At 38.9% G+C, this 24,812-nt stretch overlaps 1 protein-coding gene across 2 annotated transcripts in view; it reads left to right on the forward strand.

The window, feature by feature from the left end:
• Positions 1-24,812, forward strand: part of LOC139466747 (osmotic avoidance abnormal protein 3-like) — a 34,696-nt gene that overhangs the window by 4,399 nt on the left and 5,485 nt on the right. The window contains exons 4-13 of one of the 2 annotated variants that reach the window (XM_071248411.1): positions 3,012-3,181; positions 5,537-5,770; positions 6,451-6,825; positions 7,555-7,649; positions 9,397-9,556; positions 11,145-11,186; positions 20,348-20,554; positions 22,098-22,153; positions 22,297-22,427; positions 23,942-24,060. In XM_071248411.1, the coding sequence (XP_071104512.1) occupies positions 3,012-3,181; positions 5,537-5,770; positions 6,451-6,825; positions 7,555-7,649; positions 9,397-9,556; positions 11,145-11,186; positions 20,348-20,554; positions 22,098-22,153; positions 22,297-22,427; positions 23,942-24,060 (1,589 nt within the window). The remainder of the gene's footprint in view (positions 1-3,011; positions 3,182-5,536; positions 5,771-6,450; positions 6,826-7,554; positions 7,650-9,396; positions 9,557-11,144; positions 11,187-20,347; positions 20,555-22,097; positions 22,154-22,296; positions 22,428-23,941; positions 24,061-24,812) is intronic. The other variant, XM_071248412.1, reaches the window with a different exon arrangement.

The raw sequence follows: 24,812 nt of genomic DNA on the forward strand, positions 1-24,812 counted from the left end.
GTGCGGCTGCTCGTGGGGACGTCTTACCCCAGATCATCGGTTCCCATGACAGATGCTCAACTTGTATCCTTCAGAAGCTAACTTCAGAACTTCAGAACTTCAGAACAACTTCTCTCAGTTTTGGATTGGCAGCAACGCCAGCTTATTTATATGTCTACATATCAACAGTATTGCCTCGGCTCTATCACCATTGCTCAATGCACAGCTTTCCTGAACCAGTCTTCATGGGATCCTTCCGTCAGAAACCCAAATGATACGGCAACCTTGGTCAGGTCCTGCTCTCTTCCACAACCAGATCCCTCAAGTCACCAAGGATGCCAAGAGTTGGGAGGCGAATCAAGAGGGGTTTTGTCGGAGCATCGCCTATCTTTTTCACTATCTATCTAAAGGACCAGTCTCGCTAGGAAGAGCTCTCCCTTTCGGCCATAGCGCAAATCCCCCAGAAAGGACAGGGACACAAAGGTCCCTCTACGAGGAGGTTTCCTTGGTGGGAATTGCAGACGTAAGTGACTTCTCACAGGCACTGGATATCTGGCACCTCCTTCGGCCATTTGTCCCTGTCCAGTAGGACAAAGACTTCAGACTTACTGGAGGAATTGACAGTTACTGAGGGACCAGTTCATCACTTGAATGCCATGGTTTCCGCCTACATTTCCATTCCATTCCTCCTCTCACCTCAAGGCCACTTTAACCTTGTTATTGGTCTCTAGATCTTCCGGCTCTGCAGGCCAATGTTGACATTCTTATCACCAAGAATGCAGTGGAAGCCCTGGATGTCAACAACATCATTCTTGGGTTCTACTCCTCTATCTACCTGGTTCCCAAGAAAGGTACCGTGAAGATGCAGATGATTCACAACCTTGCCATCTTCATTCAACACTGCCGCCACATTTCCAGATTCTCACCATCTGTACATTTTCGCCACTTGATCCAGCTGATGGACCACCTCATCAGTCTGGAGCTGCTGGACACTTAGCTGCACCAGACCATCCATGCAGCACATCGTCACTTTCTTTGTTTTGTTTTTCAGACCATCACTTTCAGTGGAAAGTGCTCCCAATTGGACTTTCACAGCCCTGTGGTTATTCACAAGTATAACCAAGCTCAACTTTGCTTTTCTGCAATGGGGATTTGATTTGATGCATCATCTGGGTTGGGAGGTCAACTTGGAGAAGTCAGATCTTACTAACTCTTGCCACCTCGCTTACATCGGCAGCTGCTTTCTGACGAACCGCAACTTGATCTGAGTTCTGCCAGAACAGTTAGAAGCTATTTAATCAAGGGTTCAGCAAGCACTGTGTCAACCCCTTGACCTCCGCCAGTGGCAAACCCTTCTCAGTCATCTGACTTCTGCTCAAGATCTGACTGTTTCTGCGCTTCAACGGGAACTCCCATTGATCTGACAGTAGAGTTACGCCCATTTCTGGAGTAGTGTCTAGTTCCCTCCAGTGTCTTTCAAGGATGGTGGGGGGACCGCATCCAGTCTTTGGACTCCGGATGAATGCTCCTGGCATATCAGCAATCTGGAGTTGGAAGCGTTCATTAGGGCCATTCACCAATGGCAATTGACCCCCACAACACTGTGTACTGGTCATCTCGGACAACTCCACCGTAGACAACAAGCAGAAGTCGACTCAGTCAATGGCTCTATGAAACAGACTTTTCGTCTGTTTCTTTTCACTGACTGTCTCCCTCTTCTGGTCCAGGCCTGTCACATCCCTGGCTGTTGCAACATGATAGCAGACTACCTGTCCTGGCAAGATCGTCCTTCACCCACTGAATGGATGCTTCATCCAGAGGGCTTCTGACTCTAGTGTGACTGCCTGGGCATTCCCAGCATATATCTCAACGCCACACTGAGCAATCACCAACTGCCTGTGTACGTCTCGATTGTTTCAGAGCCAGCAGCCTGGGAGGAGGACGGTCTGACAATGTCCTGGATCAGTTTAAGCACGTACGATTTTCCATCCCCAGGTCATTCACAAGGCAGACCCAACCAGGCCTCTGAGTTAGGTTTAAGTCATGCCTTACTGGCCAGCAAGAGTGTGGTTTCCCAGTCAACTCCACCTTGCCGGAGATCCTGTCCTGTGTCTACCACCTTGGCTTCTCAGCCCCCACCCCAGACGGCCTCATCCTGACCCCGAAGTCTACTCTCTTCTTCATTGTCCAGGGTTTCAAGTTCGGGTCTGGTTCGATCGGCGGCCATGTCTGCCTTGGTCTCTCCTGGGACAGTTCCACATCCCGCCACTTTCGGAGATTGTCTTCCAGGTTGATTAACATGATCTCACCTCTGCCCAACCGTGTCACAGCAGAGGTGACCTTCAATATTGTCTTCTTTTTGCTCCAATCGGTTATCATTCGTGTGTATCGACATGCTGGCCTGCCACCTCTTGTCAGCTCACAACCCACATGAGGTATGAGCCTCATCTCCGTACATCTGCAACTGTATTTGCCAGAGATCTCTTATCTCTGCAGTGATGTTGAAGGAACTCACAGCTTTGGACCACTTGTCCTGGCCCAGAAAATACTCATGGGTATTAGGGCATGGACTATAGTCTGTTTCAACTGTCTGTCTGCTCCAGTACTGTCTGTTTGTATCCTATAGGGAAGCTAAAGCAGGTCGTTTCAGGTCAGTATACAAACATAGTGTTTAACCCGAAAGGCTCATTTTTTGTGATTTTCTTCAAAAGATAAATTGTCCAATGAGGATTATAGGGCAAAATGGATCCCAAGTACTCACTCCATGCTTGATGTACAAGGCTAGAATACCCATGGCTGGTTTGACCTTACAGGAATGGACCAATCCTTGCCTTATCAACTCCTGTGCAGTCCGAGGATAGGGGCTTCTCACCCCAACTTCCACCAGTATCATCACACAGTACTCAAAGCCTCATTATGACATTTTGTACTTTCTCTTTGTTGAATTTCAAAGATCTGATTCAAATTTACTATATACTACTAGCTTCACCTAAAATGTTTTTATGTTGATATTAGTTTTTATTCTATTCCAGAGCTTTTGATCATGTTTTTGAGACAGTGTCAATTTCGGACACAACAAAGTTCCTCATCCATGCCTCCTACCTGGAAATTTACAATGAAGAGATCCGAGATTTGTTGGGCAAGGATGTAAAGGCTAAGCTAGATCTGAAGGAACATCCAGAGAAGGGCGTCTATGTTAACAGTGAGTAGCAGTAGGACACATAGTGATACAGAAGATACATTACATTGCAAGTTATAAAAGCAACTGTTCAACGGTCAGCTTGCGCAGATTCTCTAGTATTTCCCGGTTGGCTGTATATGGCATTTACATTGCAAGTTATAAAAGCAACTGTTCAACGGTCAGCTTACGCAGATTCTCTAGTATTTCCCGGTTGGCTGTATATGGCATTTACATTGCAAGTTATAAAAGCAACTGTTCAACGGTCAGCTTACGCAGATTCTCTAGTATTTCCCAGTTGGCTGTATATGACATTTACATTGCAAGTTATAAAAGCAACTGTTCAACGGTCAGCTTACGCAGATTCTCTAGTATTTCCCGGTTGGCTGTATATGACATTTACAGTGCCCTCGAGCGTGTTTCTGCAATACAAAGTGTCAACTCAGATTTCTGAAATTTAAAAACAAATGATTCAGGGTTGTGATTAACCTGCAAAAAGAAAGAATATCAAGTTATGAAATAAAAGTACTGTATCAGGATACAAATCGTATCGCACCCATGGTTTCGGGATATGTATCATATCTCATCTCACCTCTCATTACACCTCTAGAGACCTGTTTTGGACGAAAATAAACCAAACTCAAAGTTGTGTTATGCAGTGGAAGGCGACAATCACATGTCTACCTTACGTCCTAACTCCACATGAAATTATACAATTAATGGGGAACTAAAAGTGATTCTCTCATGACATATATGGGGAACTAAACGTGATTCTCTTATGATGATATATGGGGAACTAAACGTGATTCTCTTATGATGACATATGGGGAACTAAACGTGATTCTCTTATGATGACATTTGGGGAACTAAACTTGATTCTCTTATGATGACATAAGGGGAACTAAACGTGATTCTCTTATGATGACATAAGGGGAACTAAACGTGATTCTCTTATGATGACATAAGGGGAACTAAACGTGATTCTCTTATGATGACATATGGGGAACTAAACGTGATTCTCTTATGATAACATTTGGGGAACTAAACTTGATTCTCTTATGATGACATAAGGGGAACTAAACGTGATTCTCTTATGATGACATAAGGGGAACTAAACATGATTCTCTTATGATGACATGGGGAACTAAACGTGATTCTCTTATGATGACATATGGGGAACTAAACGTGAATCTCTTATGACATATAGGGAACTAAATGTGATTCTCCTATGATGACATGGGGAACTAAACATGATTCTCTTATGATGACAAATAGGGAACTAAACATGGTTCTCTTATGATGACATATGGGGAACTAAACGTGAATCTCTTATGACATAAGGGGAACTAAACGTGATTCTCTTATGATGACATATGGGGAACTAAACGTGATTCTCTTATGATGACATAAGGGGAACTAAATATGATTCTCTTATGATGACATATGGGGAACTAAACGTGATTCTCTTATGATGACACAAGGGGAACTAAACATGATTCTCTTATGATGACACAAGGGGAACTAAACGTGATTCTCTTATGATGACATAAGGGGAACTAAATATGATTCTCTTATGATGACATAAGGGGAACTAAACGTGATTCTCTTATGATGACACAAGGGGAACTAAACATGATTCTCTTATGATGACACAAGGGGAACTAAACATGATTCTCTTATGATGACATATGGGGAACTAAACGTGATTCTCTTATGATGACATGGGGAACTAAACGTGATTCTCTTATGATGACATATGGGGAACTAAACGTGAATCTCTTATGACATATAGGGAACTAAATGTGATTCTCCTATGATGACATGGGGAACTAAACATGATTCTCTTATGATGACAAATGGGGAACTAAACATGATTCTCTTATGATGACAAATAGGGAACTAAACATGATTCTCTTATGATGACATAAGGGGAATTAAATGTGATTCTCTTATGACATAAGGGGAACTAAACGTGATTATGGAATAATTGAAAATAAAAAAACTATAGTAGGTACATGACCACGAATGTAGGAATCGACTATTAACTATAGGATTAAGTACACACTTTACATTTATAAGGACCAAGAATATTGGTCAACTTTATTGCTATAAAGACCACAAATATTGATCTACAACCACAACAAATAAAGTGTGTCCTGCTCCATCGAATGAAAAGCCTACACTGACAATCGCATTGCACCACGTTTCAGAATCCATTTTCTGCACATGCAACGAATGCCACGTTCTGTTTTCCGCGAAGCATGTGGCACTTTTATAACTTGTGCATGTTACATTAAGCGAAACAATGTTTTGTTTTGTTTTTATCACCTCTCCTCAGCAAGTTGTTTCATTTGATTTTTTCTTGGTATGTATTGCCAGGTTTATCTATGCACCCTGTACACAATGTGAAGGAGTGTGAACGCATCATGGAGAAGGGATGGAAGAATCGGTCCACCGGGTCCACTTTGATGAATGCCGACTCATCACGCAGTCACTCCATCTTCACCATCTGCATGGAGATGGCCACGGAGGATGATGAGGGGGAGGAACATATACGTGCAGGCAAACTCAACCTGGTGGACTTGGCAGGCAGTGAGAGGCAGGGAAAAACAGGTAAACAGTCTGTGACCGTCTTTGTTGTGATTGGCAATCTCATATTTATATATATATGTATGTCCACCTTACAGTTAACTGACTATAAAAGTCCAGTTTCCACCCTTGCCGAACTAGGCTGGACTAACAAGTCTATGCATAGTCCAATCAAAATCGCGCAACAAAATAGAAATTTGGTTCGTAAACTGTCATGGAGATTTTGGTAGATTGTATGATTTACAAAGCATATGCACCGCCAACTCATTGTCAACGGATATTTTCCAAGTCTTTTCATGTTTTTGACCAAGGTGCTTGCGTGATTTGATGCACTACGTGATGTAAGACCCATTTTATCTAAATATAGATCTTGATTAGGCTCGCTGACTTGGTTGATACATGTCATCGGTCCCAATTGTGTGGATCGATGCTCATGATGTCAATCACTGGATTGTCTGGTCCAGACTCCATTATTTACAGACTGCCGTCAGCTGGAATATTGCTGAGTGCGGCGTTAAACAACAAACAAACAAACAAATCTAAAGTGCTAGTCCACTGAGATACCATGCTGCAGTTTGACATGGACATCATGAGCATTCATCTCACTTAGGCTTTGCTTCCACATGAAGCTGCTCCCAGGCATCATGATATAACTGGAATACTGTTCAAAGCGCATTAAACTGAATTCACTAACTGTTTCGCAGGTGCCACAGGTGATCGACTGAAAGAGGCCACTAAGATCAACCTGTCTCTCTCTGCCCTGGGTAACGTCATATCAGCCCTAGTTGATGGTAAGTCAAAGCATATACCATACAGAGACTCCAAGCTGACCCGACTGCTGCAGGACTCACTGGGAGGCAACACCAAGACCATGATGGTGGCCTGTCTGTCTCCAGCTGACAACAACTACGAGGAGACCATAAGTACGCTCCGCTACGCCAACAGGGCCAAGAACATCAAGAACAAGCCCAAAATCAATGAAGACCCTAAGGATGCTCTCCTCCGAGAGTACCAGGAGGAGATCGAGAAGTTGAAGGCCATGCTGATGGGTCAGATGCCACTTGCTGATGGCTTTTCTGGTGAGCAGATGTTAGACAGAAATTAGTTGTCATTGTTTTAAATTTTTTACTAAGGAACCGCTGTGTTTACTGGTTTGTATACCGCAAATTTGCCCTGATGATAACTCAGCTCATTTTATTAACTATCATTTACAAGTGGCCTTGTGGTAAAATGTTTGTCGAAAGTCATGTCATACCAAAAGATGGTACTTGTTGTTACCCTGCCTGGTGCTCAGCATTAAGGGGATAAAACAAGGACTAATCGGCTCAGAGTCAGTATACTGTGTCTGAGTGGGGTAGCCATGTTTAACCTTGGCATGGTATCTCACACTTTACAACAGGTATTGGTGTGGACAAGTGCAAACAGCCCCACACAGAATTTATATGTCGCTGTGGATGTATTAATGAAATAATATTGAACGTGACGTTAAACCCCATCTCAACTCATCTCTTAATTTCGGGGCAGCATGGGTGGCTCAGTCATCTAAGGTGCCGCAATTCGCAGTGCAGAGTTGTGTCCCTTTGGCACGCCAGAAGCCTATGATTATGCCACAGTTATGTGTCTGATTTGTCAGCACCATACTTATGCTCGTGGGTTTGGCCAAAGTGGTAAACGTCTGAGACCTGCATCACTTCTCAAACATTATTATGATACTCCGTGATATAACTAGAATGCAGTTCAAAGGGGAATTAAGCATAACTCACTCATTACATTTGGAAGACGACACTACATACTCTTTCGTGGTTTAGGTGTACAGAAAGCAGCCCAGGCCAAGGCTAGCAGACAGTCACCAGGGGGCGTCACAAGGGAAGAGCTGGAGGCAGAGAAGGAGAGACTGAGAGAGGTAGTGTAGAATCTGCAGGGAGAAATACTTAGCACAATTCTGGAGAGCATGGATGGGGCTGTGGTCATCACGTCACACTGTGCAGAGTTCTGCCCCTTAGCTGCCAGGATCTGCTGTGTTGGTTTTGAAAAACTGGTTGAACGAAAAATTGTGATTCTGATCTGTCTGTTCCATACCAATTTTTGTGAATTTCACCAAAGATGTTATTTCTTGTATTTAGAGCTTTAAGTCCTTTTCCATGACATGCAGCGATATAATTTTAAGTTATACAGTGTTCACAGCACATTTGGGCCTAGTGGTTAAAGCGTTCGCTCGTCACGCCGAAGACCCGGGTTCGATTCCCGACATGGGTACAATGTGTGAAGCCCATTTCTGGTGTACCCCGCCGTGATATTGCTGGAATATTTGCTAAAAGCGGCGTAAAACCATACTCACTCACTCACAGCACATTTAAATCCAGACATACTCCCTCACTTTAGTTTTCCTTTAAGTGGACAGGGGCGGTCAGGTAGCCTAGTGGTTAAAGCGTTCGCTCGTCACGCCGAAGACCCGGGTTCGAATCCCGACATGGGTACAATGTGTGAAGCCCATTTCAGGTGTCCCCCGCCATGATATTGCTGGAAGATTGCTAAAAGCGGCGTAAAAGCAAACTCACTCACTCACTCACGTTAAGTGGACAAAGGTTTATGTTGTATTTCCCCCAAATACAGCACATTATGGTAAATGATATTTCAATTGCTAATAAACATACACAAAAAAATGTCAATCAATTAACAGGATTTCAGATCACTCATTTCTAGGACATTGACCTATCTTGAGACATTATGATTAGATCTTAGTGCTCGCTACTGCTACACTACACAAAGATTTGAGGACACACCATTAGAGGTTGCATCAGAATTACCTTTCAAGCACTATGACTGACAAATGAAATGACTAACAGGAAGTCGACATAAGCCAATGAGAAAGCAGCTTTCTTGAGGTTTACGGCAATAGTTTTAAACTGGTGACTTCCATTCTAGACTAGGCTTTCACGGCCGAGATTGTATAGCAGTACAAAAGTCTCTCAAATGTTTCAATGTTTCAAATGTTTATCCTACTGAAGCGAGAGATAGACGATGATATTGACGGACAGCCCGTAACTGTAATTCAGAATGCCTTGTATTAACCTTTTCATACTCCAATGAACGCAAACAAAGAGAAAGTCAATTCATGATTATATGATAAGAGGTCTGTTTGTCTTCAATGTCTTGATACATAAGTCATCTAATGCACTGCAATTCGCTGTGCAGAGTTGTGTCCCTTGGGCAAGCCAGAAACCTATGCTTGTGGGTTCTAATCCCTGTCATCCTGATTATGTTTCTAGGTTTGTCAGCACCATACCCATGCTTGTGGGTGTCACCTAAGTGGTAAATGTCTAAGATCTGCGGGGCGGTGGGGTAGCCTAGTGGTTAAAGCGTTCGCTCATCACGCCGAAGACCTGGGTTCAATTCTCGACAAGGGTATAATGTGTGATGCCCATTTCTGGTGTCCCCCGCCGTGTTATTGCTGGAATATTGCTAAAAGCAGCATAAAACCATACTCACTCAATCACTCTAAGATCTGCATCACTTTGGGCTTTCCTCTTTCAGCTGACATGCAATATATTCCTGGAATACTGTTAAATGTGGCGTTAAATCCAACTCACTCACTCTTCATGAGGAGCAGCTGGGATGAAGGTTCAGAGAATACTTTTCTGTGTTTCCAGGAGTATGAGACACGGATGAATGACATGGCAGATAAGTATGAGATGGAGAAAGTTGGGAAGGCCAAGCTTGAAGAAGACATGACCAAGCTCCGTAGCTTTTATGATGATCAGCTGCGGTCAGTGGACGGTCAGCTGGCTCACTTGCCTCCATCAGCAGCAGGTAATAGTTGCACTAATTTCCTCTTTCCTTTTGATCTAATCTTTTCCATACTTGCTTCTTCAAAAGTAAACCTTTTAAATAGATAGTGATAGTTGTTTAACAGCTTCAGCTTTGTAGATAAGTACTATTCATTTTCTTTCATCTTTTTGCTTTGATTTCTAAATTTAAAAATGTAAGTACATATCAATAAAAAAATGAAGAATAAGATTTGTATGACAATGAAAGAGGTTACCGTATTCAACGTAATAAGCGCCCAGGGCACTCTTAAAATTAGAAATAGGGGGCTCTTATTACAATATAATTTTGGTGAAAAAAAAAAGATCTTAAATTTCATGGTTTATGCTGACAGCCTGAAATAATACAAAAGAAATGTCTGTGCGTATTATACACGACAAACATATGTTTCCAGAATTTAATTGCCTATACTTAAGGGTGCATATAACACAACAGTGTGTATCATACACGAATAAATAAATCTTGTGTACATTGATCAATCGGAAGGGGTGTCAATTGGGATTGTTTACCAGCCAATATATTAGCAAATGTCACTGGGGGCACTTATTAGATCGGTGCGCTTATTACATCAAATACGGTATTTAGAATGATGAGACTGGTAAGTAAAAGGATGACATACCGTAGAAAAGCTTTAAAGTACAGAATATTTCTATGGGTCTCTTCAGTTTCTCACAGCTCAGCTCTTAGAATTTCAATCTGGGACGACTTAAAACTTTGTTGTCGTGACGGACATAATTTTATTCGTTGGTGAGACATTGTTCAATGTGTTGATGTCGTCTAAGTTTGTAAAAGATCAATATTGATGTGAAATTGTTTTTGATCCTCAGTGCAACAGTGATCCTCATATCGGATAGTCAAGTCAATTTGTTGTCATACATATATATACTTTTTCTAGAGCAGCTGGTCATATGCAGGGTTTAAATATAGCTAACAATATAGGGTGTTGCTGTGTTTGCAAAAAAAATATTTGAAGGTGATGCAAAAAATACTCTTTACAAATAGATTGATCATGGAAATATATTATAATCTCCAGCAAGAGTGCCATGTAACAATACATTTGCCTAAAGCACAATGGCGTCAATTAAGGATGCTTAAGAGAATTCAATTCATTTTCTTTATATATCAGCTTGAATTATTTTTTTGGTTATGATCTACTTCTTTGTAATCATGGTCATGTGATTTGAAATTAATTGAGATAAATGATTCACAGATTGAGTGAGCAAAAAAAAAATTCCTTAAAAAATGTCATTTTTGCTCAGAAACAACTTTTTCTAACTATCTCCAGATAGAAATAATGATGTCATATTCTAAATATTCTATTAACACCTTTATCCAACTTTGTTTGAAATGATTACTCTTTGAAGCTGAATGTATGGAAGAATGTTAATATTTCTTTGTCCATTGTGATATTGACATCCACTTCATGATGCTATTTCTCATGAACTAATTTCAATTACTAAAAGTTTGCAATCAACATGACACTGCCGTTAGAGTCCAATGCTATTTGAAGTACTAGATGTGCTATGTACACCCCATGTAATTGACTAATTGCTTACTACCTCATCACTGGCAGTGCTTGGAGAAATAGAGTGGTCACAAGAGGGAGTGAAGGACAGTGAGTGACAAGTTTGACTATTTCAGAGTGACGTGCATGTTGTTGATCCATGTCAGTTTCTTGCTCTCACACACCGGTTTACCTACACACTCACCAGTTTCACAGTTTGTTCGCCTTTTGCAATCAATCTCACCACAATTGACAACTTGTACATTTCTGTCATGGCAGAGTCAAATTACAATTCTAATGAAATAATTGTTAAGGATTGTATGTTTTAGATTCAATTGAACTGGTACAATGAATCATTGTCTTTTTGATATAACTCCAATTGGAGAATACCGTAGTGCACAATGGATGTTTAATATGGTTTGAATATTGGAATGTAGTCATGAAGACATTTCATTTCATCTCTGGTTACTTATGATTCATATGTTTAAATAGACATTTTGTATCCCCTTATCCCCATGTATACTACTGAAAGGAAGTTAAGGGCCACCTGATTCTTTCATGTCACTATGTTAATGTATCATGACACGTTAGCTACAGTAATATGAAAGAATCGTGGCATGACACATTAACTACAGTAATATGAAAGAATCGTGGCATGATACATTAACTACAGTAATATGAAAGAATCGTGGCATGACACATTAACTACAGTAATATGAAAGAATCATGGCATGACACATTAACTACAGTAATATGAAAGAATCATTGCATGACACATTAACTACAGTAATATGAAAGAATCATGGCATGACACATTAACTACAGCAATATGAAAGAATTGTGGCATGACACATTAACTACAGTAATATGAAAGAATCATTGCATGACACATTAACTACAGCAATATGAAAGAATCATGACATGACACATTAACTACAGTAATATGAAAGAATTGTGGCATGACACATTAACTACAGTAATATGAAAGAATCATTGCATGACACATTAACTACAGTAATATGAAAGAATCATGGCATGACACATTAACTACAGCAATATGAAAGAATCTTGGCATGACACATTAACTACAGTAATATGAAAGAATCATGGCATGACACATTAACTACAGCAATATGAAAGAATCTTGGCATGACACATTAACTACAGCAATATGAAAGAATCTTGGCATGACACATTAACTACAGTAATATGAAAGAATCATGGCATGACACATTAACTACAGTAATATGAAAGAATCATGGCATGACACATTAACTACAGTAATATGAAAGAATCGTGGCATGACACATTAACTACAGTAATATGAAAGAATCTTGGCATGACACATTAACTACAGTAATATGAAAGAATCATGGCATGACACATTAACTACAGCAATATGAAAGAATCATGGCATGACACATTAACTACAGTAATATGAAAGAATTGTGGCATGACACATTAACTACAGTAATATGAAAGAATCCTTGCATGACACGTTAACTATAGTAATATAAAAGAATCATTGCATGACAAATTAACTGTAGTAATAATAAAGAATCGTGGCATGACACATTAACTACAGTAATATGAAAGAATCATGGCATGACACATTAACTACAGCAATATGAAAGGATCATGGCATGACACATTAACTACAGCAATATGAAAGAATCATGGTATGATACATTAACTAGAGTAATATGAAAGAATCATGACATGACACATTAACTACAGTAATATAAAAGAATCATGGCATGACACATTAACTATAGTAATATGAAAGAATCATGACATGACACATTAACTACAGTAATATGAAAGAATCATGGCATGACACATTAACTACAGTAATATGAAAGAATCATGGCATGACACATTAACTACAGTAATATGAAAGAATCATGACATGACACATTAACTACAGCAATATGAAAGAATCATGGCATGACACATTAACTACAGTAATATGCAGGGGTCCGGAAAATTTAAAATCCCAATCGGACATTTACATTTATGCCACGCCCCCTTCAAACAGCGTGTTTTAGTACGACTTTTTACACACAAATTACAAGTTGTTACGTATTCATAATATGATGAATTATGAATTGTTTCAATTTAAATTGTTTAATTCACCGGACAATTGATAACAAATAATATCATTTTAGATATATATGGAAAACATACGTTTGTTTCTGTTATAATAACGATCTGTCAACGTTGTGAACGGTCTAATTAATATTCATGAGTACTCAAGTGTACGCGTTGTAACATTTGGATCGAGACTATTATCCCATATTTGGTTATCACGTGACCTCACGGGAAAAGTTTTTTTTTTAAAACTAAAGATTATTTAAAAACAAGACAGATAATATAATCATAAATCCTAAACTATCGTTGATAGCAGAAGTTATTTGAATACTTTTTCATCTGTACTTAATTATTGACCATAAAGAAATTTGATATCGATCGTCCGAGAAAGCAAAATGGCGGTCAATCAAGATTCAATATACGACTAGCTACTGAAAACAATAAAATCTGCAAATCCTCGTTGTATGTCAACCAAGTGAAAGTCGTTAGCCACGACTTACAAAATGATCATTCAGACTTTGAGGGTTTGGCAGATCCGCTCGACTGATCAGCATCGGTCGACTGGCTGTCGTCACGCTTTCGCTTCTTGACTGAGGTTACGTATCGTAGCATTGTGAGGATAATGAGGTACATCGATGATGCAAGGTATTTATGTACAGTTGTAAACACATTTTACTCAAATCAACAAGAAGTTCTCAGTAATAAATCCTCGATTAATCAGTGTCAACTCAGTTTATTGCCTATTACAGTGATTGACCGATTGGACTATCATTCTAGGTACGATGTATTTACAGCAATCAAAACAAACAAAGCTTGTCCGTGTAGATAATCTTCATTGTGTTACAACTGCAGACAGAAATTGCTCAGTCCTATCTGTTGATCATGTCCGGTCAAAATTTAAGAATGTCCGGACAGAAAAATTTAAATGTCCGGTAAGCAATATTTTAGACCGGACATTTGAGATTCCCAATCGGACATGTCCGGCGCATATGACGGTTTCCGGACCCCTGGTAATATGAAAGAATCATGACATGACACATTAACTACAGTAATATAAAAGAATCATGGCATGACACATCAACTATAGTAATATGAAAGAATCATGACATGACACATTAACTACAGCAATATGAAAGAATCATGGCATGACACATTAACTACAGTAATATGAAAGAATCATTGCATGACACATTAACTACAGCAATATGAAAGAATCATTGCATGACACATTAACTACAGTAATATGAAAGAATCATGGCATGACACATTAACTACAGTAATATGAAAGAATCGTGGCATGACACATTAACTACAGTAATAGGAAAGAATCATGGCATGACACATTAACTACAGTAATATGAAAGAATCATGGCATGACACATTAACTACAGCAATATGAAAGAATCGTGGCATGACACATTAACTACTGTAATATGAAAGAATCGTGGCATGACACATTAACTACAGCAATATGAAAGAATAGTGGCATGACACATTAACTACAGTAATATGAAAGAATCATGGCATGACACATTAACTATAGCAATATGAAAGAATCATGGCATGACACATTAACTACAGAAATATGAAAGAATCGTGGCAACACATTAACTACAGTAATATGAAAGAATCATGGCATGACACATTAACTACAGTAATATGAAACAATCATGGCATGACATATTAACTACAGTAATATGAAAGAATGACACATTAACTACAGTAATATGAAAGAATTATGGCATGACACATTAACTACAGTAATATGAAAGAATTATGGCATGACATATTAACTATAGCAATATGAAAGAATCGTGGCATGACACATTAACTACAGTAATATGAAAGAATCGTGGCAACACATTAACTACACTAATATGAAAGAATCATGGCATGACACATTAACTACAGTAATATGAAAGAATCGTGGCATGACACATTAACTACAGTAATATGAAAGAATCGTGGCATGACACATTAACTACAGTAATAAGAAAGAATCGTGGCATGACACATTAACTACAGTTATATGAAAGAATCATGGCATGACATATTAACTACAGTAATATGAAAGAATGACACATTAACTACAGTAATATGAAAGAATTATGGCATGACACATTAACTACAGTAATATGAAAGAATTATGGCATGACATATTAACTATAGCAATATGAAAGAATCGTGGCAACACATTAACTACAGTAATATGAAAGAATCATGGCATGACACATTAACTACAGTAATATGAAACAATCATGGCATGACATATTAACTACAGTAATATGAAAGAATGACACATTAACTACAGTAATATGAAAGAATTATGGCATGACATATTAACTATAGCAATATGAAAGAATCGTGGCATGACACATTAACTACAGTAATATGAAAGAATCGTGGCAACACATTAACTACACTAATAAGAAAGAATCGTGGCATGACACATTAACTACAGTTATATGAAAGAATCATGGCATGACATATTAACTACAGTAATATGAAAGAATCATGGCATGACACATTAACTACAGTAATATGAAAGAATCGTGTCATGACACATTAACTACAGTTATATGAAAGAATCATGGCATGACATATTAACTACAGTAATATGAAAGAATTACACATTAACTACAGTAATATGAAAGAATTATGGCATGACACATTAACTACAGTAATATGAAAGAATAGTGGCATGACACATTAACTACAGTAATATGAAAGAATCATGGCATGACACATTAACTACAGTAATAAGAAAGAATCGTGGCATGACACATTAACTACAGTAATATGAAAGAATCATGGCATGACACATTAACTACAGTAATATGAAAGAATCATGGCATGACACATTAACTACAGTAATATGAAAGAATCATGGCATGACACATTAACTATAGTAATATGAAAGAATCTTGGCATGACACATTAACTACAGTAATATGAAAGAATCATGGCATGACACATTAACTACAGTAATATGAAAGAATCATGGCATGACACATTAACTACAGTAATAAGAAAGAATCGTGGCATGACACATTAACTACAGTAATATGAAAGAATCATGGCATGACACATTAACTACAGTAATATGAAAGAATCATGGCATGACACATTAACTACAGTAATATGAAAGAATAGTGGCATGACACATTAACTACAGTAATATGAAAGAATCAGATGGCCTTTTACTTCTTTTGAGTAGTATATATATGTCATCAACTAGAACTATTGATTATAATTCATTCTAGAAACAACAGTGATGCCTCTCAAATTTGATGGCAGTAGAAATGAAAACAACTTTTATCTGAAAGCGTCAATTTCGAAATAAGGCTGATTACACACAGCAGTGTCATTGAGACATGTAACTCATTTCACTTTGACTGACACCATCCAGAACAGTAGAAGTTGTCAATATCAGTTTTATTACACATACCAGGCTTTCTGTGGCCAGGCTTGTGTTGTTAATCAATTTCACATGCATTTGCTTGTATAATGTGGTTATTTTGAAATGATTTCTTTTTCAGCTATGCTTGCAACATAGGGAATGTATCCTTGTGCTTTGAATACCTAGAAAATATAATGCCATTAATAGTATGCTTGTATATGCTACTTGTAGCTTATTTGTATCGTCTTGGTAACTGTTGCACAGGAAAGCTACATTATTATCATCCTTTTGAAGAACATTAATGTTTTTGCTGTTTTTTTATATTTTTTATTGGTATTACTGGTTATAAGTGATTTGGCTTTTTATGTGTTCTGAAGTTTTAGAATGGGAATGTTTTGTTTTGTTCCGTAGACCAAAACTTAAATTGATAAAAGCAATTTCACAGTGACAGTAAACGTAGAGGCCATGTCTCTTAAGTTCTGTTAAGGAGTTTAACATGTTGTTTAAGAGATTTCTCACCACAACGAAGACCGGGTTCTAATCCACACATGGGTTCATTGTGTGAAGCTGGTTCTTTTGCATGGAAATGCCTGGAATATTGGTAAAAGAGATGTAATGTTAGTAATCGGGGACGTTTAATTTTTGCACTCAAAATCACATTTATTACTTGTTTCTTATTCAACTTGACAAGAATTCATAGTTTAAAAATACCATGAATCGATATGTGGCAAGTCCACTTCATAACTGATAGTATATATAGTGATACTGTATGTGAGTTAAGAACAAATTGGGATGGTGGGGTAGCCTGGTGGTTAAAGCATTCGCTCGTCACGCTGAAGACCTCGGTTTGATCTCCACATGAGCACATTGTGTGAAGCCAATTTCTGGTGTCTCGCGGCTGCGTTATTGCTGGAATATTGCTAAAAGTGGCGTAAAACCATTGTCACTCACTATGATCAGATTACGATGAACACTCATGCCCTCTATGATGAATTCCCAATACAGTTTGTAAGTTGTTGGAGTTAATCGATGCATGTGCCTCTTGCTGCCTTTGGCTTTTGTATATATATATATCCCATATGTTATCCAGGCCGTTTTTCCTATGCTGAATCCCCAAGTTGGATGTGTATATTTCAAGTATATTATCTATGCAGCAACTGTCAATCTGATGTATATCATCATTCAATCGTTTATTTAAGTGAAGTTGGGCTATGACATTGTGGGTGTATCGGTTTTAATTGCTAGTTCCATCTCTGGAATTTTATGCTGCTGTCCCAGTTTGCTCCAGTTATGTTTCTAGGTTTGGCAGCACCACATCGTGCTCGTGGGTTTCATTAAAGTGGTAAATGTCTGAGACCTGGATCACTTCAGGCTTTCCTCCCGCATTGAGTGAGTGAGAGGGTTTAACGCCGCTTTTAACAGTATTCCAGTTATATCGCGGTGTGTCAGTTTAATGTGGGAGGAAAGCTCCAAGTGATGCAGGTCTCAGACGTTTACCACTTCGGTGAAACGCACAAGCACAGGCATGGTGCTAAAAAACCTAGAAACAAAATAGGGGCGAACCAGGATTGGAACCCACAATCATAGGTTTCTGGCGTGCCCAAGGGACTCAACTCTGCCTTAGACAACTGGGCCACCTGTGCACCCCCTCTTCCCACATTGAGCTGATGTGTCTTCATATAACTGGAATACTGCTCAAAGTGGTGTTAAAACCCAACCCACTCACTCACTCATGCTGCTGATTCCCAAACTGAAACGAAAAGGTTAATCCAGAAATCGATCGTACAGAACTGAATTGTGAAATGGGTACATGATCACACAAGATTAATGAATAATTAACAAATTATATTGAAACTCACAGTTTTAGGTTTTCAATCACAAAAGGCAATACAATAGGTCAAATATGTGGCAGCAGCATCAAGAAACAGACCCTATGATATAAATCGGAGGACTCAATAATGTCCAGAATATTGTAACTGTTGATTGTTAATCAGGAAGAGTGTTGGAAGCTGGTGTGAAGGTGGTATTTTCAGACAGGTATTCCGTCCGCACTTGACAAGAAGATGAGACGTAAGTCAGGTCATAAAAGGCCTCAAATCTCCCTCGTGTTGCACGTATGGAAACACCTGCGAAATTGCTCGAATGCAAGTATGTCTTGTTTGTCCGCAAGGTAACTCTGTTTGTTGTTTAACGCCACACTCAACAATATTCCAGCTATATGACGGCGGTCTGTAAATAATCAAGTCAGGACCAGACAATCCAGTGATTGATACCATGAGCATCGATCCACGAAATTGGGATCGATGACATGCATCGACCAAGTCAGCGAGCCTGACCACCTGATCCCGTTAGTCGCCTCTTACGACAAGCATAGTCAGCTTTTACGGCAAGCATTGGTTGCTGAAGACCTATTCTACCCTGGATCTTCAGGGGTCGGAATTGCTGTGGAATCTTGCTGTGATATTGCTCAACTGTATAGGTGAAGACCTATTCTACCCCAGATCTTCACATGTGTAATGTCAGTCTGTATACTCATAATCCCCGACCACGTCATACCAAAAGACGCTAAAAGATGGTACTTGTTGTTACCCTGTCTGGCGCTCGGCATTATGGGGCTAAAACAAGGAATGGTCGACTTGGAGTCAGTATACCGTGTCTGAGTGGGGTACACACACACACACACACACACACACACACACACACACACACACACACACACACACACACACACACACACACACACACACGTGGATGCATGTCGCTTTATAAGTGCAATAATCTTAGACGCGACGTTAAACCCCATTTCACCTCACCTCACCTGTATACTCATATGAAACATCATTTGGGAGTTCTATTACTTCTTTTGAGTAGTATGTTCAGCAGGATTATATTCGGAGCTTAGTGTACTCATAGAAGTTATACCATTAGGTGCATGGGACAGGATGCAGTATAGTAATTCAAATGATCAATTTGAACAGTTCTATAAAGGGGAATAATCGTCACCAGGACATCGTTTTCACTTATCACTTGTATGTGTTCTTTGCTTTGTGTTAAAATTTTGTATGTTTCACGGGTTACATATTGTTTGTCTAGGTGGGGCTTGACGGGTACACTCATCAGTGTTGTCGGAAGAGATACTTTAATGTTGTTTGGGTTTTAATGTTGGTTTTTGCATTTTGATTGGTGGAAAACTATTTGCATTCAAATATATGTTTTATTAATCCATTTCTTTCAGTTAGCCCAGAATGAGTGTGCTTTACTAATTATGACAACTGTTTGAATTAATACTTCATATGCACACCATGATGTAAATTCATTGTGATTTCTGATAACCATTTTCCTCAAATCTGCTACCGTATTCGACGTAATAAGCGCCCCACTCTTATAAGCGCCCACAGCGATATTTGCTAATATATTGGCTAGTGAACAATCCCAATTAGTACCCCTTCCGATGAATCAATGTACACTAATTTATTTTTGTATGATATGCACTCGTGTGTTATATGTACCCTTAATCATGGGCAGTTAAATTCTGGAAAATGTATCTGCCATGTATAATACGCACAGACTTTTCTTCTGTATCATTTCAGGCTGTCAGCATAAACCCCAAAATTTATGATCTTTCAACTCCAAAATTATATTCTAATAAGAGCCCCCTATTTTTAATTTTGAGAGCACACTAGGCGCTTATTACGTCAAATATGGTAATCCAAGCCTTTGAAAACCTTTTCACCTATTTTCTAGCGTATTCATGAATATTAAATGTCTCCTGTGTTATCAGAACAATCTCCTGAAGCAGTAGGTGACAATGATGAAGAGGAGGAGGAAGAAGGGGAATTTCAGGAAGAAAGACCAACGAAACCTCGGAAGAAGGCCAGGTCAGGGACTTCCACTAGAACTAGTGGACGTGATGAACGTCCAGGATCGGCAGCTCCACGTGAACGGCCGACATCAGTGATGTCCGCAAATGACTTGCCAAGTGGACCAGGTGAGATTTGTGTTTTGTTTGTTGTTTAATGCCGCACTCAGCAATATTCAGCTATATGACAGCAGTCTGTAAATAATCGAGTCTGGACCAGATAATCCAGTGATTGATATCATGTGCATCGATCTGCGCAATTGGGATAAGATGACATGCATCAACCAAGTCTGCGAGTCTGACCACCTGATCCCGATAGTCACCTCTTACGACAAGCATAGTCGCTTTTTACGGCTAGCATTGGTTGCTGAAGACCTGTTCTACCCCGAATCGTCATTGGTCGGAATTGCTGTGGAATCTTGCTGTGATATTGCTCAACTGTATAGGTTGATAGGGTGCTGATAATGTACACTTGTCTAGTTTTACGCCTTAAATGGTTCAATGTCTTCTTTGAATACGGCCACAAATGGTAATCGGGATAGAATGTGCTTATAGATATAGATATAGATATTTTATAGAATGTATTCAGGACTAAAAAGTTAGTGATGAGAAACTCTTTATGATGAGTTGAATTATAATTTGAATTTGACCCCATTGATAATTTCTAAAAACAGTATGGAGGATGTTGACTGGGATGTGGTCACTAAGCATCCTGAACTGTCTGCAAAAAAAGCAATCCTGTTTATAAAATTGAATGTAACTAAAATCCAATACCTTTACCTTGATATGTTATCTTTATCTGAAGTGCACCTGGCTCTACAAAATACTGTGACTTGATATTGTTTGATTCAAACAGTTCAGGTTTGATTGAATTATATGAATTTTGAAAATAGCTTTCTTAGAAAAACGTTACTAAGGATCAGCACACATTGTTATAATTAATTTTTTTTTATATGATGTTAGTATTCCATAAATTTGTGGTATGTATACTTGTGCCAAGTATTCTGGCTGTGTATATTCTGTGCAGAACTGCGTTCCTATTAGTGCTGGGACAAGTCCAAATTTACTACCCGGGTACCTGCTGTTGGTGTCAAGAGATAGGTACAAAATGACCGATTGGGAATAGTTTGACAGTAGCCCTAGCAGAATGTATTTAGATACACGTAGAAAACGATGTGGTCAGGCATGGACTGAAGTTGACTGAAGTTTTGGCTTTGTTCAAACATATATAAGTCAGAAGGAGCGTGTCCATAGTCATGAAGAAATGCGAATATTAGAGACTTAAAATTGTCGTGTAACCATGTAACTATATAGTGAATTTTTATCATGAAACAATATATCATGTGACTAACCACGGGTCCGGGTAGTCCTGTGGGTACCTGGGTCCTACTCAGTACCCAACCGACCTGAGTACCCGAGTTACCCATTCCCGCCCTAGTTCCTATGGCAACCTTTGATCTCGGTTCAAATCCAGTTTTACCCGATTATGTTTCTAGGCTTGTCAGCACCATAGCCATGCTCGTGGGTTTCAACAAAGTGATAAACTTTTAAGATCTGCATCACTTTGGGCTTTCCTCCCACATGAAGCTTATAGGCTGTGATATTTATAATTGGAATAATGTACAAAGCAGTGCTAAACCCCACTCACTCACTCACTGGTTGTATGTTATAGAGATGGAGTACATGGACCCACAGGGCGAAGCAGTAGAAAGAGAGACAATTGCCAGTGTAAGTACATCAAATGTGACTTCATAATTATTTCAAAGGTTCAAAAACATGTTACAAAAATTGTGTATTTAGAACTTAGAATAGTGTAATGTTGTGTTCCAAAATAAGATCTGTGGTATTTTTATTGTGCATTATGCTTCCAGCGTGGATCTGAGGGTGACAGTGCAGCTAGCCAGGTGCTGACCAACACCCCAACGGATGCTCCCGGTCAGCAGCAGCAGCGGCAGCAGCAGCAGGCCACTGGTCAGATACAGTCCGAGGAGGCAGTCAGGAAGTGAGTCAAGTTACAATATGGTTAAGGCTAAAAAAAATAATAGTCTTGGTTCTCAGGCACTGCCCGCATCATCATGAAGTCTGCCGCACTTTTCATTTTTATTTCCAGATCTTAAAAAATTTAAGATCCTAATACAACGCGATCTAATATGGCACACAGTTATTTCCTATTACATGCACACTGTGGATCTCGTGTTATGGTCATTGCGGCAATGGGAGTTTGTATGCTTGTTTATATAGGGAGTCCCTTTCCCAGGTTGATGGTACACAACTGTTTATTTGGGAACATACTAGTTTGAACAAGCAAAAAAAAAAAAAAATACCACCGGTCCCTACTCTATTTTCAAAAGTCATTGCCTGAGAATCAATTCTTTAAAAAAATTTAAGCCTAAATGACTCTGGTGGGGATTCCAGGGTAGAATAGTTCCCTGTACGTCCTGCTTGTCGTGAGACCATGCAAGGGCATTGGGTGATCCACAATATGGGACCCAGTTGATTGAATAGCATCATGCTGTGTTTGTTTTTTTGTTTTACGCTACACGGCAATATTCCAGCTGTATGATGGTGGTATGTAAATAATCAAGCATGGGTTCGCTGAAGGCCAATTCTAACCCAGATTTTCACAGGTTCATGATACCTGATTATATTGCTTGTTGGTCATTTATTTCTTTACCTGACCATGCTTGAATTTCGGAAAATGCAACAAATGCGTTCACTCACTCAAACTAATTTGTTATTATGAATGGCCTATGGACATTAAGCTAAAAGAGTCATGGTTTTGTTCATGTTGATTGTTTGATTGATTGTTCCTCTGGTAACCGACTGTATTGTGTCCCGTGACAAAGACTATAGTCCCTTATGTAACAGTCTGTTCTTCATGACAAAGATTATAGTTCCTCTTGTTGTTGTCTGTATTGTTCCTCGTGTCAAACTGTATCGTTCCTCGTGTCACAAAGTGTATTGTTCCTTATGACAAAGACTGGATTGTTCCTTATGACAAAGACTGTATAGTTGCTCATGGCAAACACTGTATTATTCCTTATGACAAAGATTGTATTGTTCCTTATGACAAAGACTGTATTGTTCCTTATGACAAAGACTGTATTGTTCCTTATGACAAAGACTGTATAGATTCTTATGGCAAAGAATGTATTGTTCATTATGACAAAGACTGTTTAGTTCCTTATGACAAAGACTATTGTTCCTTATGACAAAGACTATGTTGTTCCTTATGACAAAGAATGTATTGTTCCTCATGACAAAGACTGTATTATTCCTTATGACAAAGACTATTGTTCCTTATGACAAAGAATGTGTTGTTCCTTATGACAAAGACTGTATTGTTCTTTATGACAAAGAATGTATTGTTCCTCATGACAAAGACTGTACTGTTCCTCTGAGCACCCACTGTATTGTTCTTCGTCACAAAGTTTATTGTTCCTCATGTCACTGTCTGTATTGTTCCTCATGACAAGGACTGTTGTTCCTCATGTCACTGTTATCACCGTTGTGCAGACGTCTTGAGGAACTTCAGCAGCAGATGGTTGGAGGAGAGAACAAGAACAACCGTGAGGTGAAGGAGAGGAGGAAGAAGAGGAAGAGATATGCTGAAGAGCGGAAACAGAAGCTTGCAGGTATGAACTCTTGAGAAATAGTCACAGATCATGCCCTCTCAGCCATTTCGATCTGTACTTGAAGCTGTCTAGAGACCAGTGTCCACCTCTCCTTTTATCTCACAGTATATACTACTCAAAAGTTAAGGAACACATTTTTTTCATATGACCACAGTTAATCTCTCATGGCCTGACAAATTAACGATGGTCATATTAACAAATCGGGTGCTCTTTAACTTATTTTGAGTAGTATATTTTAGGTTGTATTGTGATACATGTCTGTAATTGTCTGTGTTTGTCATCATTGCATTTCCAGAATTAACTTGATGTCCGTTCAATTTCTTTTTCTGGGAAACTTTGCTCTCTTATTAACATCATGATCATACAAAATTGGATTCGTACAGGCTTGATGAAGCCTTGAGTTATAAGGTCCCCCTTGAAAAGCCATGATTTTTAGTGTCAACCTTGAAAAGCCTTAAGAATCACCAAGATGGCTTGACAAGCCTTGGTTGAATTTGAAAAATAAATGATATAGATATGTACTTGTTTTTGAAAGTATTATATTTTTGGCTTTATTTCTGTTTTTTGTTGGTTGTGAAAATAAATATGGTTGGAAAATTTGTGATGTTTATACTTCTTCTTAGGTCTTAAAACTGATATATGGTATGCTTGATTTAAGAAGAAAAAAGACAGACTAAGACTACTAATAACCCAACTAAAAAAGTGTCTCGTATATGTATGAACATTGTTGTAGTTAAGTGATACGTGACACT

The sequence above is a fragment of the Haliotis cracherodii genome, unplaced genomic scaffold (assembly GCF_022045235.1).
Source record: "Haliotis cracherodii isolate W230 unplaced genomic scaffold, xgHalCrac1.p SCAF_19, whole genome shotgun sequence".
Taxonomy (NCBI): Eukaryota; Metazoa; Mollusca; class Gastropoda; order Lepetellida; family Haliotidae; genus Haliotis; species Haliotis cracherodii.